This window comes from Thermobia domestica, chromosome 14 (genome assembly GCF_964235325.1).
Source record: "Thermobia domestica chromosome 14, izTheDome1.hap1.1, whole genome shotgun sequence".
NCBI lineage: Eukaryota > Metazoa > Arthropoda > Insecta > Zygentoma > Lepismatidae > Thermobia > Thermobia domestica.
The window spans coordinates 142277342-142290674 of NC_137467.1; the positions used below are offsets into that span (position 1 = coordinate 142277342).

A 13333-nucleotide genomic window follows, 5' to 3' on the forward strand; every position below is an offset into this window, starting at 1 on the left:
TGGACATGTACTAAATGCCATGGTTGAGCTCTGCTGCATTAATTAAGCTGTCGTTTACAGCTCGTGAAAACGTACTTCGTGAAGCGTGATCAAAGAGCCAGCGAATTGAGGAATCCTGCAGTATATTGTCGAGCAGATTTGATTTTTGCGCGTTAATAATAACTCATGTTAGGCTTAGTTTTGTTGTTTCTCGTAATGTTACATGAGAAAGTGTTTTCGCGAAAATACTCGGTGATAGCTTATTCATTACTAGAGCATTGGATTACTTCAAAAATACACGTCAAGCTATTATATGTACGGTAGTTTGAGAACATCTATGCGATAATACCTGGAAGATAAGCTTTTTTTCGATTTCCTTGTAAGTTTTCAATTATCCTATATTTTACAGCACTAATATACCCCATGAAGCTTCTGTCGGCATAACTGCATTTACATTACATCGATCTGTTGCCCTCTTGGTTGGACTAGGGGTTAGCGCGCGCGCGCCTTTGGTACACGGAGTCAGAGCCAGTGAAGTAACTAGAGGGGCAAACGGGGCTTGTGCCCCGGGCGCCGGATTGGGGGAGCACAAAACTGGGCAAATATTTAGTTTCAGTATAAGGCAAGGCAAGGAGTTTTAGCGAACTGAAGACCATAAAAAAAAAAAAAAAACCCTCAAACTTAACATGACAACAACGACGCACCAACCTTAGGATCATATCCATAGAGTATAAGCTAGCTTCAAAACTATCTTTTGAGGACATTGTAAAAATCTTTGCAGCCAAAAGAACCCGCAAAGTTAAATTTTAGTTCCAGCTTTTTGTGTTTTCAATTAAAGTGTATCAATTTGAGGGATTTGTAAAATGCCCGAGTATAATACTCGAAACAACGGTTTGACTGTTTGTCATAATTAAATATTCTATTCTAAAGTAACAGACTGTGGATTCATTCTACATGTATGCACATCCCGATATAATTTCAAAAACGTGATTTGCAATTATTATAAGACTATAAGAATATGTCAAGCATGCTACTCTCAATTTATTTAGCAATCAACTCCTAATTAGTTTGGATTTTTTTCAATATTGTACTAAAAATTAAATTATGTACTGCAATTTTGAAAATCAAGCTTTACTACTTGAAGGAAAAAATGGAATAGGAGAATTACTATGTGATGCGAGGGACGCTAAGGCGAGTTCTTGCTCCGGACAACAACTAGCTTAATTGCGTCGCTGGTCAGAGCTTGTTTTTTAAAAATTGAACGCATTACGGTGGTTCGGTCGGATTCCACCTTAAAATATAGATCCATGTCTTACATCACCTCTGTGCGGAAAAGGACGTTAAAGTCTAATTCAGTCAATCAGCATTGAACAAAGAAACTTGCAAGTACAGAAACAACTACTGTTTATTAAATCATCATTGTCTGTGTAGACTCTCTGCTGTAAATAAAACCTGTTCATTTCGTGTTAATTTGTGTCCTTTTGGGGGCTTCTTGAGAATTATCCACGATTGCCACGCTACCCAATTCTGTAGATAATCGGGAGTATACTGCATATAATGAAAAATGTTTATGGCCCATGTTAAATTGAAGCTATTAACTTGTATTAGCTGCGTCCTTCTGCCTCTTTTTAAACGTAACTACATTATTATCATTCACAAGACTTAAAACTTCAAATATGGTGGAGCATTTTGCGAGGATTTGAAATCCAATGGGAAATATAACCATCGCAAAGACCAGGAAAAAGATGGAAAGTTAATGTGAAGCAGAATAAATAATAAAAAGTGTATCTGCGGCGATTAACATTGAATTTATTAAACCATACAGTTCAATCGTCTGAGCACTATGCAATAAGCAAGTTGTGGGTTATTCTGCTTTCGTTTACTTGTAATGTCAGAGCCCGCCCCTGTTAATTTTTGTGCTTTATTTTTCTTTTTATTTGCTTATAAATCCGTCCGCCTCCATGGAGGTTAGTGTCTGTTAGAAGCGATGATTTGTTTAACATCTGGTCCAGTGTTATTATCAGTCAGTAGGAATGTAAAACATTTCACTTCTAATTTCTTGTACGGTTGAGTGAAATGTTAATTTCGGAGCAACTTTTTCTTTTAACCTTGAAGCAGTTACACGGGAACTTAAGTCTGTCCCGTTAGGAATTTTTTCGACTTTTACCCAATCTATGTTTTACCTGTTAGAAAATTTTCATAGTTATGCTAAGCCATTTCTTGAGCTTGGCATTTATCACTGTATTTTGTTGTCGGTTTTGTTAACCACATTACAAGAAAAGATGTAACCTTTTTAGTCCAATCTTAAGAAGAAGAAGAAAAAACTTTCGAAAGTTCTCCATTCGCACCAATACAAAGCATATGTAATACTAAAAAAGGGCTCAAAATAACGAAGAATCTGTGCACTTAATTCGCAGCTGTCGCATTCTGTGTTGAAGCATGATGTTGACGAATCAATTTCATTACCCGCTGAACGCAGACACATGCTTAAGAAATTTGACTTTGGAAATTTTTTTCCTTTAGCGCAGTGATGGTTAACTTTTTTTTTTTTTTTTTTTTTTAACTAAGGGGCCGCGTCACAGAAATTTCTATGTGGCGAGGATCGCAACTTCATATTATACGAGACTACTGTGCTCGTACTTTACTTTACGTTTATGGTATACACTTATGAAACCCTAGCCCAAAAATCGTCAAATTTACAGGTGTCTTAAAACATCGTCAATGAAAACACGGACATTCACAACACAGACGACGAAATACCGATACCGAGTCTTAAAAACCCATTTAGCTCGAAAAATATCAGAGTCTCAGGGTTGGGTAAAAATATTTTGGAGATAATTTTTTAAACTTAAATATGTAAGAAATGGAGAAAAAAGATTTTTAATAGCACATAATAACAGATACCTGCCCTCAGTAATACTGAGGTTTTGAAATATTTAGAACAACTTATTTTTCAGCGTGAACAGAAATGGTATGCTTAAATGTTTAGATACTTAACACACACACAAACGAAATTAAATAAATTAACTTATCTTAACCTTAACCTTAAATTTATTTTTAGTTTCCGCTCCTAAAACATACATCCACTTTGTATATTGGTCCAAGTCATTATATTTTAACCATTTTTTTAATTTTTATGTACTCAATAAAATCCAGGGTGGTTTAAAAGTATGTATATACCCCTGCATTGATGAAGTATAACAATATAATTTATGGGTTTATTTACTTCAATTGTTCCGAGCTTAAGATATAAGTAAAAACACATTAAGAACAAATAGTAAAGAAACTAAGTCTACCTTATGGATAACAATATAAAATTATACAAAACAATGAGCTGATCAGTATGGTACTCTATACCTACTTTTGGGCCACCCAATATATAAAAAGTGTTAACACTTACCTTCTCGAGGGCCGCACGAGAAGACCTCGCGGCCATCTCTGCTCTAACATACAGGGAACAAGATTTCTGTTGTATGCTTTCTGGCTAAATTTTCGTCCCATAACGTTATTCTTAATTTGTTACTCTGCCTTGCTTATTATTACAAGATTATCCTTGTTCAAAGCATAATAATAGTCTTCCATGTGAGGGTTCCTTGAACCCGGTGACGTGGTCTTGAAATCCAGCTCTTTTGAAGGAAAAATACTGTGGTAGGGAACGGCTCATACTTACAGGATTGTATGATATTCTCTACATCCGCCAACTTATTGGATCGAATATTGATGTAGTTCGGAGCTCACATTAATAGTAGGTCATAACCTTGGTATTGCAGAATGATGTAAAACAGAACAACTCAACCCATTTGAGGGTTTCTTTGAAACATCGTATTTTCAACATGTGGCAGTTCTCTCTTTAAAGTCTGTCGGCTTCATTGCTTCCAGCTCACATTCGACAGCGACTTAACGTATATTCTTTAACAAAATTGCTCGATGTCTTTATATGTAAACACTCAATATTTTGAGTGGAAACAAAAAAAGGAAGAGTAGACACAAAGAGTAGGACAATATTAACATGGATCTCGCAGAAATAGGAATACAATGTAGAAACTTGATCCAGTTGGTCAAAGAGAGATGTCAATAAAGAGCTTTTCTGAGTGCGACATTGACCTTCCGGTTCTGTAGAGGCCATAGTTTGTTTAATAGCACAGCACATGAGTGTGTGTTCCTTGAACTCCTTACTTTATTAGATTGCGAGCCAGCGACTGTCTGCATCAGGACCCGCGAGTGGGTCGCGATCTGTAAGTTGTCAGTTATGTACACTAAAAGAAATAGAAAATTGAGATTATGAATTCTTATATTGAATATTTTAAGTCATCGTTTTGTACATAGAATGAAAGATCCAAAAACTGTTTAAAACCCGCTTTTCATGTAGCGTCCTCCGCCTCTACCATTATTTTATTATTATTATTTTTATTTTATTTTTTTCCCCCTTTACGAAGCTGCTCAACCCGGCCTTGGAATCAATCTAAAGTATGTTCACATGGTAGTCGCATGTCGTTTGCAAGTTCCTTGTCAAATCCTTTTCCATTAATGAGTTCCACACTCACTCGCTGTGTCTGCAAACTGCATTGCGCTCGTTCACTTGCGAAGAGAGCGAAGAGAAAGAGAGATGTAAGCGTGAACGTTGAAATGAGATTTAAGATTCGCTCGGTCTTTTCTTTTCTCTCTCTGTTAGCTAAGTGAGAGATTGGATTATACAATAGCGGAATAGCTGTATCGCTTTACCAAGTTAATATCTTTTGTGCTTTTTTTTTTTTTATTTTGTGAAGACAGTAGATCGAAGCTCTTTATAGGGAAACTTGAGAAGTGCAGTGCTTTTTGAGAAGTTTACTTTTCAGGCGTAAAAGACACGGCCAAAATATGTTTAGAATTGGATGCCAATGCTTCGTCTTGTAGATATATATTGATATTGATTTTAATTTTTAACTTATTCAGTTATTGTTTCACGTGTATGTATGCTAGCGTAGACGAGGCGGTTGATGTTGGACGTCGACATCGTGAAGTTCGTAGTTTAAGCGTATTTTCAGTAGTAATTCTGGCACTACTTGTTTCCTTTGTGTTCCAAACAATATTTACGTTTGCGCTGACAATTATTATAATGAGAGATAGAACGGAAAGTTTAAAATTTCAGAAAGAAACAAAGCTTGAAAGTAAATATCGGAGGGGGGGGGGTCGAGTATCACGTATAGATGGCAGCACGTACTGAGCGACAATATTCACAATAATTGAATCAAATTCAAATTTTGTCCGAAGATGAGCTCAAATTAACCAAAAGTAGTCCATGCAGTGTTTGGTATTTGTTTTTTGTTTTTCATAGTTGAGAGCCAGGCGCACACCCGGAATTTTTTTGTTGGGGGGGGGGGTCCAAGGCTTGATAGTGGTCCAATAATACAAGGCACTATTAAACGGGCATTATTCTGCACTCGAAAAGACTATAAGTAATTGTAAGGTACTTCCACATGTATTTTCAGAAGAAGAAGAAAAAACTGAACTATGTTGTTTCGTAAGAAGAAAATGCAGATGAAGTGTAACATCAAATCTCCATACTATATCAATCATTTCTCTGCTAACAAGTATAGTTTCTCTGCTAGGAAGTGTAGATTTTTTTTTTTTTTTTTTTTTTTTAAGGGGTTCCGGCTCTGGTGTACTCCGCGTCGGTGTGCCCCAATTGAGCATTAATTTTACTTTGCAGAAACATGTCCCCTGCGATGAAACACAACAGTGGCAAACAAAATAAATAATAATAATACACTGCAACGATTAATTTCTAATTATTGTTTCAACTTGGCTGTAGACAGAAATTGAATATTCATCTATCGAATTTCATCGTATTGATTTGAATCTAGTAGCTCCCTATAAAGTACATTGAAATATAAGGGACAAGTGCTACAATCTATTGAGTGTTTGCGCTGTTTTAAACTCACCTTAAAGAATAAATGAATCAAAAGACCATGAGGGTTAGAAAATATAACTTCATGGAAATAAATGTGAAAGATATACTACTTTGTTTTCGTTAAGTAGCATACGTGTTGTTTGGAACCTATTATTCTGTCCACCACAGCGCCTACACAGCATTTCGGTAAATAATATTCACACTTGTCTTCACAGTCGTTCATGGATGTGTGTAGTCTTCAACCCGCTCCAGTTTCGTAACGATCGTAAATCGGACATACGTTCATAGGACTTTTTTCAGTTTATTTTCTCATGTAGAATCACCTCACAAATTATTTGACATTCCTCCTGAATCACCCTGTATTTAACGTTAGAAATTCAGAAGCAAAATGAGACATCTCTACCTCAAGTTCACACCACCAGTGTGACATCATCCTCACTCAGTCTCACTCATGCATAATCATTTCGATATCACGCTTACACGCTCACACGCTCACATCATAAACTCAATATCACTCTCACTCGAAATCACACGTCATCGTATGAACTCTGAATCCACCTATTAGTGTTCGGACACTTTTGTTCTTCCACATTTCTCTCTTTAAATATATTACCATAACATATCGATTCTCTTTCCAATTGATTGTCACAGTAGATAATATTTAAATTGTTATAAACTTCGTTAAGTAAATTTACTTTCAAGAATTCGTGACAAGAGGTTTTGAATACGAGGGCATTTCGAAAAAAAAAAAAAACCTTCAGTTTGCGCATGCGTGAAAAATGGCCTGGAAGAGCGACGTCAGTCCTGACCTATGACGCTATATGCAGTACTTTAGTAGACAATAAGAAGGTTGTATTGCAGTTCACTCGTCCACTGTAATAATTGAAAATGAACACTAATAGAAAGACCCGCCAAATGTGAAGTGCGTGCGGTAATACGATTTCTAATGCGAAAAAACTTTCGGGAACTGCGATTCATCAGTGAACTGTGTGTTGTCTACAGACCAAACGTGATTGAACATGTCATACGTGAATGATGTCGCACGTTTAAAGACGGACGAACTGACGTACACGATGCGTTTTTTTTTTCACTGAACTTTTGAAGTAGTTCCGCTGGGATATTTTTTGGCCATTCTCCCTATAGCCCAGATTTGGCGCCGAGCGACTATTACCTCTTCAGGCACCACTTCGACAATAACAATGCACTTCACTATGCTGTTAGCGGGTGGCGTCATTCCCAGGCGGGAACTTTTTTTTACAGAAGGAACTTCAAATTTCGTAAAAAAAAAAAAATTAAGACAAGTGTCTCAATTTGAATGGTGAATATGTTTAAAAATAATGGAATGTTGTACTTTTCTAGTGTGTATAATTTAAGTTCTGTATCTGCGAATGCATGTCATTGTTAACCAAAAGGCGTTTCTTTTCTTTTCTTTTTCCTTTTTTTTTTTTTAATATATTCATACTTTGCTCAATTAGTACCTCTTATCCTTGCCTCCCAAATTTCTGTGATATAAAAACATTCTTTTCCTACACGTGAATAATAAGCTGTTAGCAATTCCAAAATCATATGATTTAGCAATTACATAGTCAGGAAAATAAATGCTGCGACAAATATTAAAGGCAGGTTTTCCTATTGTTATTCAGTTGCGACATTGGACATCTTAAAACAGTGTACTATGCATTAAAGAAACATTAAACATGTCGATGCTTATAGTGTCACATTTCCATTTAGGCAAACATTTCCATTTAGCATTTCCATTTCCATTTTAGCATTTCCATTTCCACATTTCCATTTAGGAAGTTTCCAGTTTGCATTATTCTGCTTCCATCTCTTGTATTTGTTTATTTATTTTTAGAAGAACAATCTTTGCAGATCTTACTTAACCCATTTGAGTGTGTTGTAATATGATTTTGTTAGCATAAGGGGAGGGGGGGCTTTTTAAAAAAGTGCTCCACACATGTCAACAGTAGTGAGTTTTTTTTTTTTAGGCAACTAAATAAGCACAGCATGAATCTGTTGTTTGTTCATAGGTTTAAGTTAATATTTTGTTTTCGAGCGACACGCCCATAAGTGTTAACCAGTTTCGGTTGAATTAAACACACACTTAAAAAGCAGTTACCTTGTAAGGCAACTAGAGCAATGGAAGTGTAAGCATTAGAAAGAAAGAGTGCCAGTTAAGTTTCTCGGTATATCAGTTTACACCATATATTCTTTGTTACGGGAAGTATGTTTTTGTTGAAAGAGAGTACGGAAAAAGTAAAGTCTAACTAAACCTATCTCGTTAAGAATACAATGTGTACATTGGCACACGACATTCCTTTATCTGGACCTTATTCAAATTAAACCCATCAGTATAAATGAGATATTATCTGAGGTATTATGAGGTACTATTTTTATGCTGTGCCTAATATACGTATATGTACGTGCACCCCCCTTCGTTGTAAATGTACAGTATGTAAAATGAGAAGCTAGCATTTAAAATAGCAACACTTTCATAAGGACTCTGTACGTTATAAGTATCCATCATACTCCAAGTTTCCATGATTAAAGAAATTTCTGATCTAGAGCAGCAAGCTGATTATATATTAAACATTATACCGATAAAAAGCAAACGTGGCCGAGTTTGCTAAAGCGATGGCTTTGCATTCTGAAAGTCGAATTCGATTCCCGAGACCAGACACTGAGCATTTCCATGGCAATTCCTCATTCACACCATAGATACTTAAAGATATTTTAAAAATTCAAATTTAATTAAAGTGTACTGGTAGTTATTATTGGTGCTGGTGCACTCTCCGTTAGAAAATTCTTATCCGATTCTGTGTGTATATATATACTCAATAAAGAAGTCGGACTTATATACCTACTGACACATTCCAAGAGTACGCTTCAGAGAGAGAGAGAGAGAAAAAATATGAGTCGTCTAGTTCCAAAACGGCTCTTGTCCATTTGCAGAAAATTCCAGAAATCCGAGAAAAACTCTAGAATCGATATAACTGGAAATATTTGAGGATGTTTTTCACATGAACACGCTGAAGTATTCCGTACTATGAAACATGCAAATCCTACATTTTTTCTAAGTTGTCTAAGATTTTCTGTAAATGGACAAGAGCTGTTATGGAACTGGACGGCTTATATTTTAATTACTCTATACTTACAGAAAATACACACGGCAGTAATAAAATTCAATATTATGACCTTAAAAAATACCAAAAAAAAAAAAAAAAGTGAAAATACAGCTAAAATTCATGTCATAAAAGAACTCTGACAGGTAGCAGTACTCTTTCTTTTTAGGCTTTGGGGGAATTTCCAGGATTGTGTCGACTTGACAGTTTTAGGTGTCCAGGTGAAACTGTGTGTTTAAAATTTAAGATGGGAAGGTAACATGGGCAAACTTCCTTAGCAGTAAGAGAACTTATTTTAAAATATTATAAATTGGGAAAATCAGTTCGTGATATTGGGGAAATAGTAAATAGGTCACACTCAGTGGCGTAGCACAATTTTGCGGGACCCCCCGCAAAGTATAGAGAAGGGGCCCTAGTTGTAAAGCCGACAGAAGTAAGGTTGAAGTACTACTTCTTTAAATCTTTATTCATCGCAAGACTTCGGGGGCCCTCTATACCTCGGGGCCCCCCGCACTGCGGGGGTTGCAGGGGCAGCTGCTATGCCACTGGTCACACTCCACAGTTCATGACATTATTAGACACAGTGGAAAATATCCCAAAAAGTGGTAGACGTAGAGTGCTGTAAAAGTCAGATGAGCGATGGACTGTACTAGAAGTTAATAAACACTAAGATAGGTGCTCCTGGCCAAAGAAGTGTATTTCTTATTCCATGCGTTAGTGTGTCTGATTCTCTAATGTGTTTTTGTGGTCAACAATGGGACAGCGCCAAATCGAAAAAAAAAAAGTTATTAGAACATCAAAATGTTGGTGAAAAAATTAGATTCAGATTAATTATTGTACCTTTCTATGCGTGCGAAGTTGAGTGGAACAAGGCCCATGTATAGACAGTCCTGGGTGGGTGCAAAATAAGCAGAAGCTTTTTAAATTGCTTCTCGTGTATAATTTTAGTCAGTAGCGTTTGTCCCGTTGTTCGTCCACAGGCTTCAATTCAACACATTTGAATTTTCGTGTGGTGCTGCAAATCCACCTTTATTAGCTGTTCTGTGGGCCAGCGAACATCTCAGAATATGTATGCTATCGAGTTGGAAAATTTAAAAGAAACCAACCTTTGGCCAACTGTGCGCTAAAATGTGAAAATATAATTTTATGAACAAATATTCTTGTAAACTGTATTTTTTGCCCAGCGAAGCGGACATCCGCAGCTAGTAATTATAATAATAATATAATGGTATGTATTTTTTTTTCTTTGCAGGTGAGTAAAAATAACGAGCCATGGTAGCTGATGAAGTGAAAGTAGAAGACGGTAACGGTAAGTCGAATATGTATTGGACGATATGTTCCATAGTAGATGGCGTTACTGCTAAAAAAAAAAAAAAAAAAAAAAAAAAAAAAAAAAAAAAAAAGTTTAGATCTGCTGATTTTCATAACAATTTTATTACAATAATACCGCGGTAAAACAAATAAATGGAAAACTATTGTGCTATACAATAAATCCTTTCTTCTTTTTTTTTCTTTCTTTTATTTGTGTGGGCCGCGGTGGCTCAGTAATAGAACCTTAACGTCTGGATCATGGCGTCCCTGGTTCGATCCCAGCTCGTGCCAAGTTGAACTTTGTGGTGGACAAACACCGTGTGCGTAGGTTTTCTCAGGGAAGTCCCGTTTCCTTCCACTTCCTTCATTCCACCATTTCATTCATTTCTCATCATCACCGTCTTCTTTATCCTAGCCGGCATAACAGTGGGACGTAAAACTTTGATTTCATTTTATTTGTATGTCTCTTTCTCTGGTATTGGTCCATATAATTCAGTTGCTATTTTGGGTTTTACTTTTTTGCAAATTACGTATATTGGACTGAACCAATAGTTTAACATGAAATTCGAATCTATAATTTTTCTTAGGACCAAATCCCATTCTTCTGCCCCCAGAAAATGGACACACTAACGATGTAGCGATGAGTGATTTGTCTATTGTTTATATTAAGGATGCCCAAAACTTTCCAGGATCTTCCAATTCCGGAAAGTATAAGTTCCGGAATTGGCCATCCCTAGTTCATATAATCTGTTTGGTCTCATACGTGACACCAGTGTTGAAGAATTTCCATCTCATCCTTCTCTCTCTCTCTCTCTCTCTCTCTCTCTCTCTACACCAGCGTTTCCCAACCTTTTTCAACTTGGGGCACACTACAGGTGTAACTTGAATTCTTGCGGCACACTCATAGATATTATTATTATTATTTGTAAATATAAAATACAGTGGTATTTTTTCTCTGTGATTACTGATCTCCTTACAGAGAAGAAAGCTCGATCACTGGTTTTCCCCCATGATCATTATGCATATTTTCCATTTTAATTTAAAACTTGACAACAATTGCAATTAAATATAGGACTCAGGTTTCTAAAAATACAATTCCTTTTTCTAAAACTGTCTCTAACCTTTCACGAAGAAGGAAGATCAGTAAATAATCAACAAACAAATAAATCTCTTTTACTTTTAAAACACAAATGTAGGTAATTTGTATGCACGTTTGCTTTGTCAAAAGGATTGAATGATAGTTTAAAATTTTAAGTTACGAAATTGTCTGCAACAATAAAGAAGCAATAATGGTCATAATGATAACAAATCATTTTTGAACATTAAAAATGTACAGAAAAGTAAGTCAGTATGAAACTTAAAATTGTAGATTCATAGTAGAGGTTCATAGTAATGTGAAATACTAATATACATTTTTCCCTATGTCTTGCAATTTGATTGATATAAAATTAATAATTTTGTTTCAATTTCCTCGCGGCACACCGGTTGGGAAACGCTGCTCCACACTATAATCGGAAGTGATGAAAATCTATTATTTTCGGTGTCGATATTGATTTATATGGAACAAAACCTGGAGAGAGCAAAAATCCATTTTTGATATCGATTCGGCTTCCCAAGAGCAGGTCCTATCTTTGTCCCTCTCTTCTAAACCGGAAATGATGGATCTGCTATATCCAATTTCTATTTCTATTGGTGAAACTAAGTCCACTTGATTTTTGTTGCTGGGGGTTACGATGACTCAGTGGTAGAGCGCTTACCTCTGGTACGTGGAATTCCTAGCCGAGTGAGTTTAGTGGACAACGTAGTTTCCGTGTGTTTTCTTAGGGTACTGCTGTTACCTCCTATATTCTCATTCCACCAATTCTTCCATCATCACTCATTTGCTTTAATCATAGTCTCCTTTAGCCTAATGGAGATAATCGTGGGACATTGAACTGAAATATTTCATTTTTATTTATTTACAGTGGACTCTTTTTTAATTCGAAGTCCAAGGGGACACGAAAAACTTCAAATTATCCAACAACATTCATTTTCACATATATACAACAAAGAAACCAAAGTACTGTGCATCAAAAACATATTCATATGGTGTAGATTTTACCTTTAAAGCAGCTTATTATTTGCGTGATCAAATATCGCAAACTAACAAACGACATTAACTCTACATAATTCAAACTACGTGTACAATGGAAAATATATTTACGTACAACATTACAACATACATTGAATAGTCCAAATAATTAAGCACCAGTAATAATTTGAATATTCTGTTCTCACTTTTAAGAAGTCGTAAACCCCATTTACTTAAATTTGATTGTTTTTGTACGGTCAATAAATTTCATGTATTGCGTGGAATAAGATATTAATAACATTTGATAGACTTTACCAATAATTCATCTTAAATTTTCAACCAATTCTGATCCAAGATGAGATTGGCACACGTTCTGTATCTTCACTTCTTCCCCAACTCACCTTCATCTTTATTATGATCTAGATTTTATATTTATCTTTTTGTATTACTCTTCGCTGTGGCTGCATCTGGATAACTGAAAACACGTTAAAACTGTATTTCTCGGTTTACATCTGTCCAACATTAAAAATTTTCAACTGTATTTACCTCGAATTATCCAAAACATAGGTTCAAGGTTCAAAAGTTCGATTTATCCACGATTTTTTACTATTGTTTTCAATACAGTTTTCAAGGGGAATGGACTTCTGTTCGAATTATCCAATATTTCAAATTATCCAAGTTCGAATTAACGAGACTCCACTGTATTTATTTATTCACTTATGTATTATTATTATTATTATTATTATTATTATTATTTATTTATTTATTTATTTATTTATTTATTTATTTATTTATTTATTTTTGCTGTTCGGACTTCCAGTTTCTTTCAATAAGATAAATCACTGTGTTTCGTATTCTGTCTTTTAAACACATCCAATATATTATTGGTTTCCAATCGGAAACTCCCTTGAGAAGCATGAAAAAGCATTAAGGGGAAACAACCTATTGAAATACAATGAA

The 13333-nt window shown here is 35.5% G+C and overlaps 1 protein-coding gene across 9 annotated transcripts in view; it reads left to right on the plus strand.

The window, feature by feature from the left end:
- Positions 1 to 13333, plus strand: part of sd (TEA domain transcription factor 1 homolog scalloped) — a 388541-nt gene that overhangs the window by 164503 nt on the left and 210705 nt on the right. For 7 of the 9 annotated variants that reach the window (XM_081738954.1, XM_081738951.1, XM_081738958.1 and 4 more), the window contains exon 2: positions 10244 to 10300. The exons of the other annotated variants lie outside the window; for them this stretch is intronic. In XM_081738954.1, the coding sequence (XP_081595080.1) occupies positions 10264 to 10300 (37 nt within the window). In that variant the 5' untranslated portion in view covers positions 10244 to 10263. The remainder of the gene's footprint in view (positions 1 to 10243; positions 10301 to 13333) is intronic. 9 annotated transcript variants of the gene reach the window in all.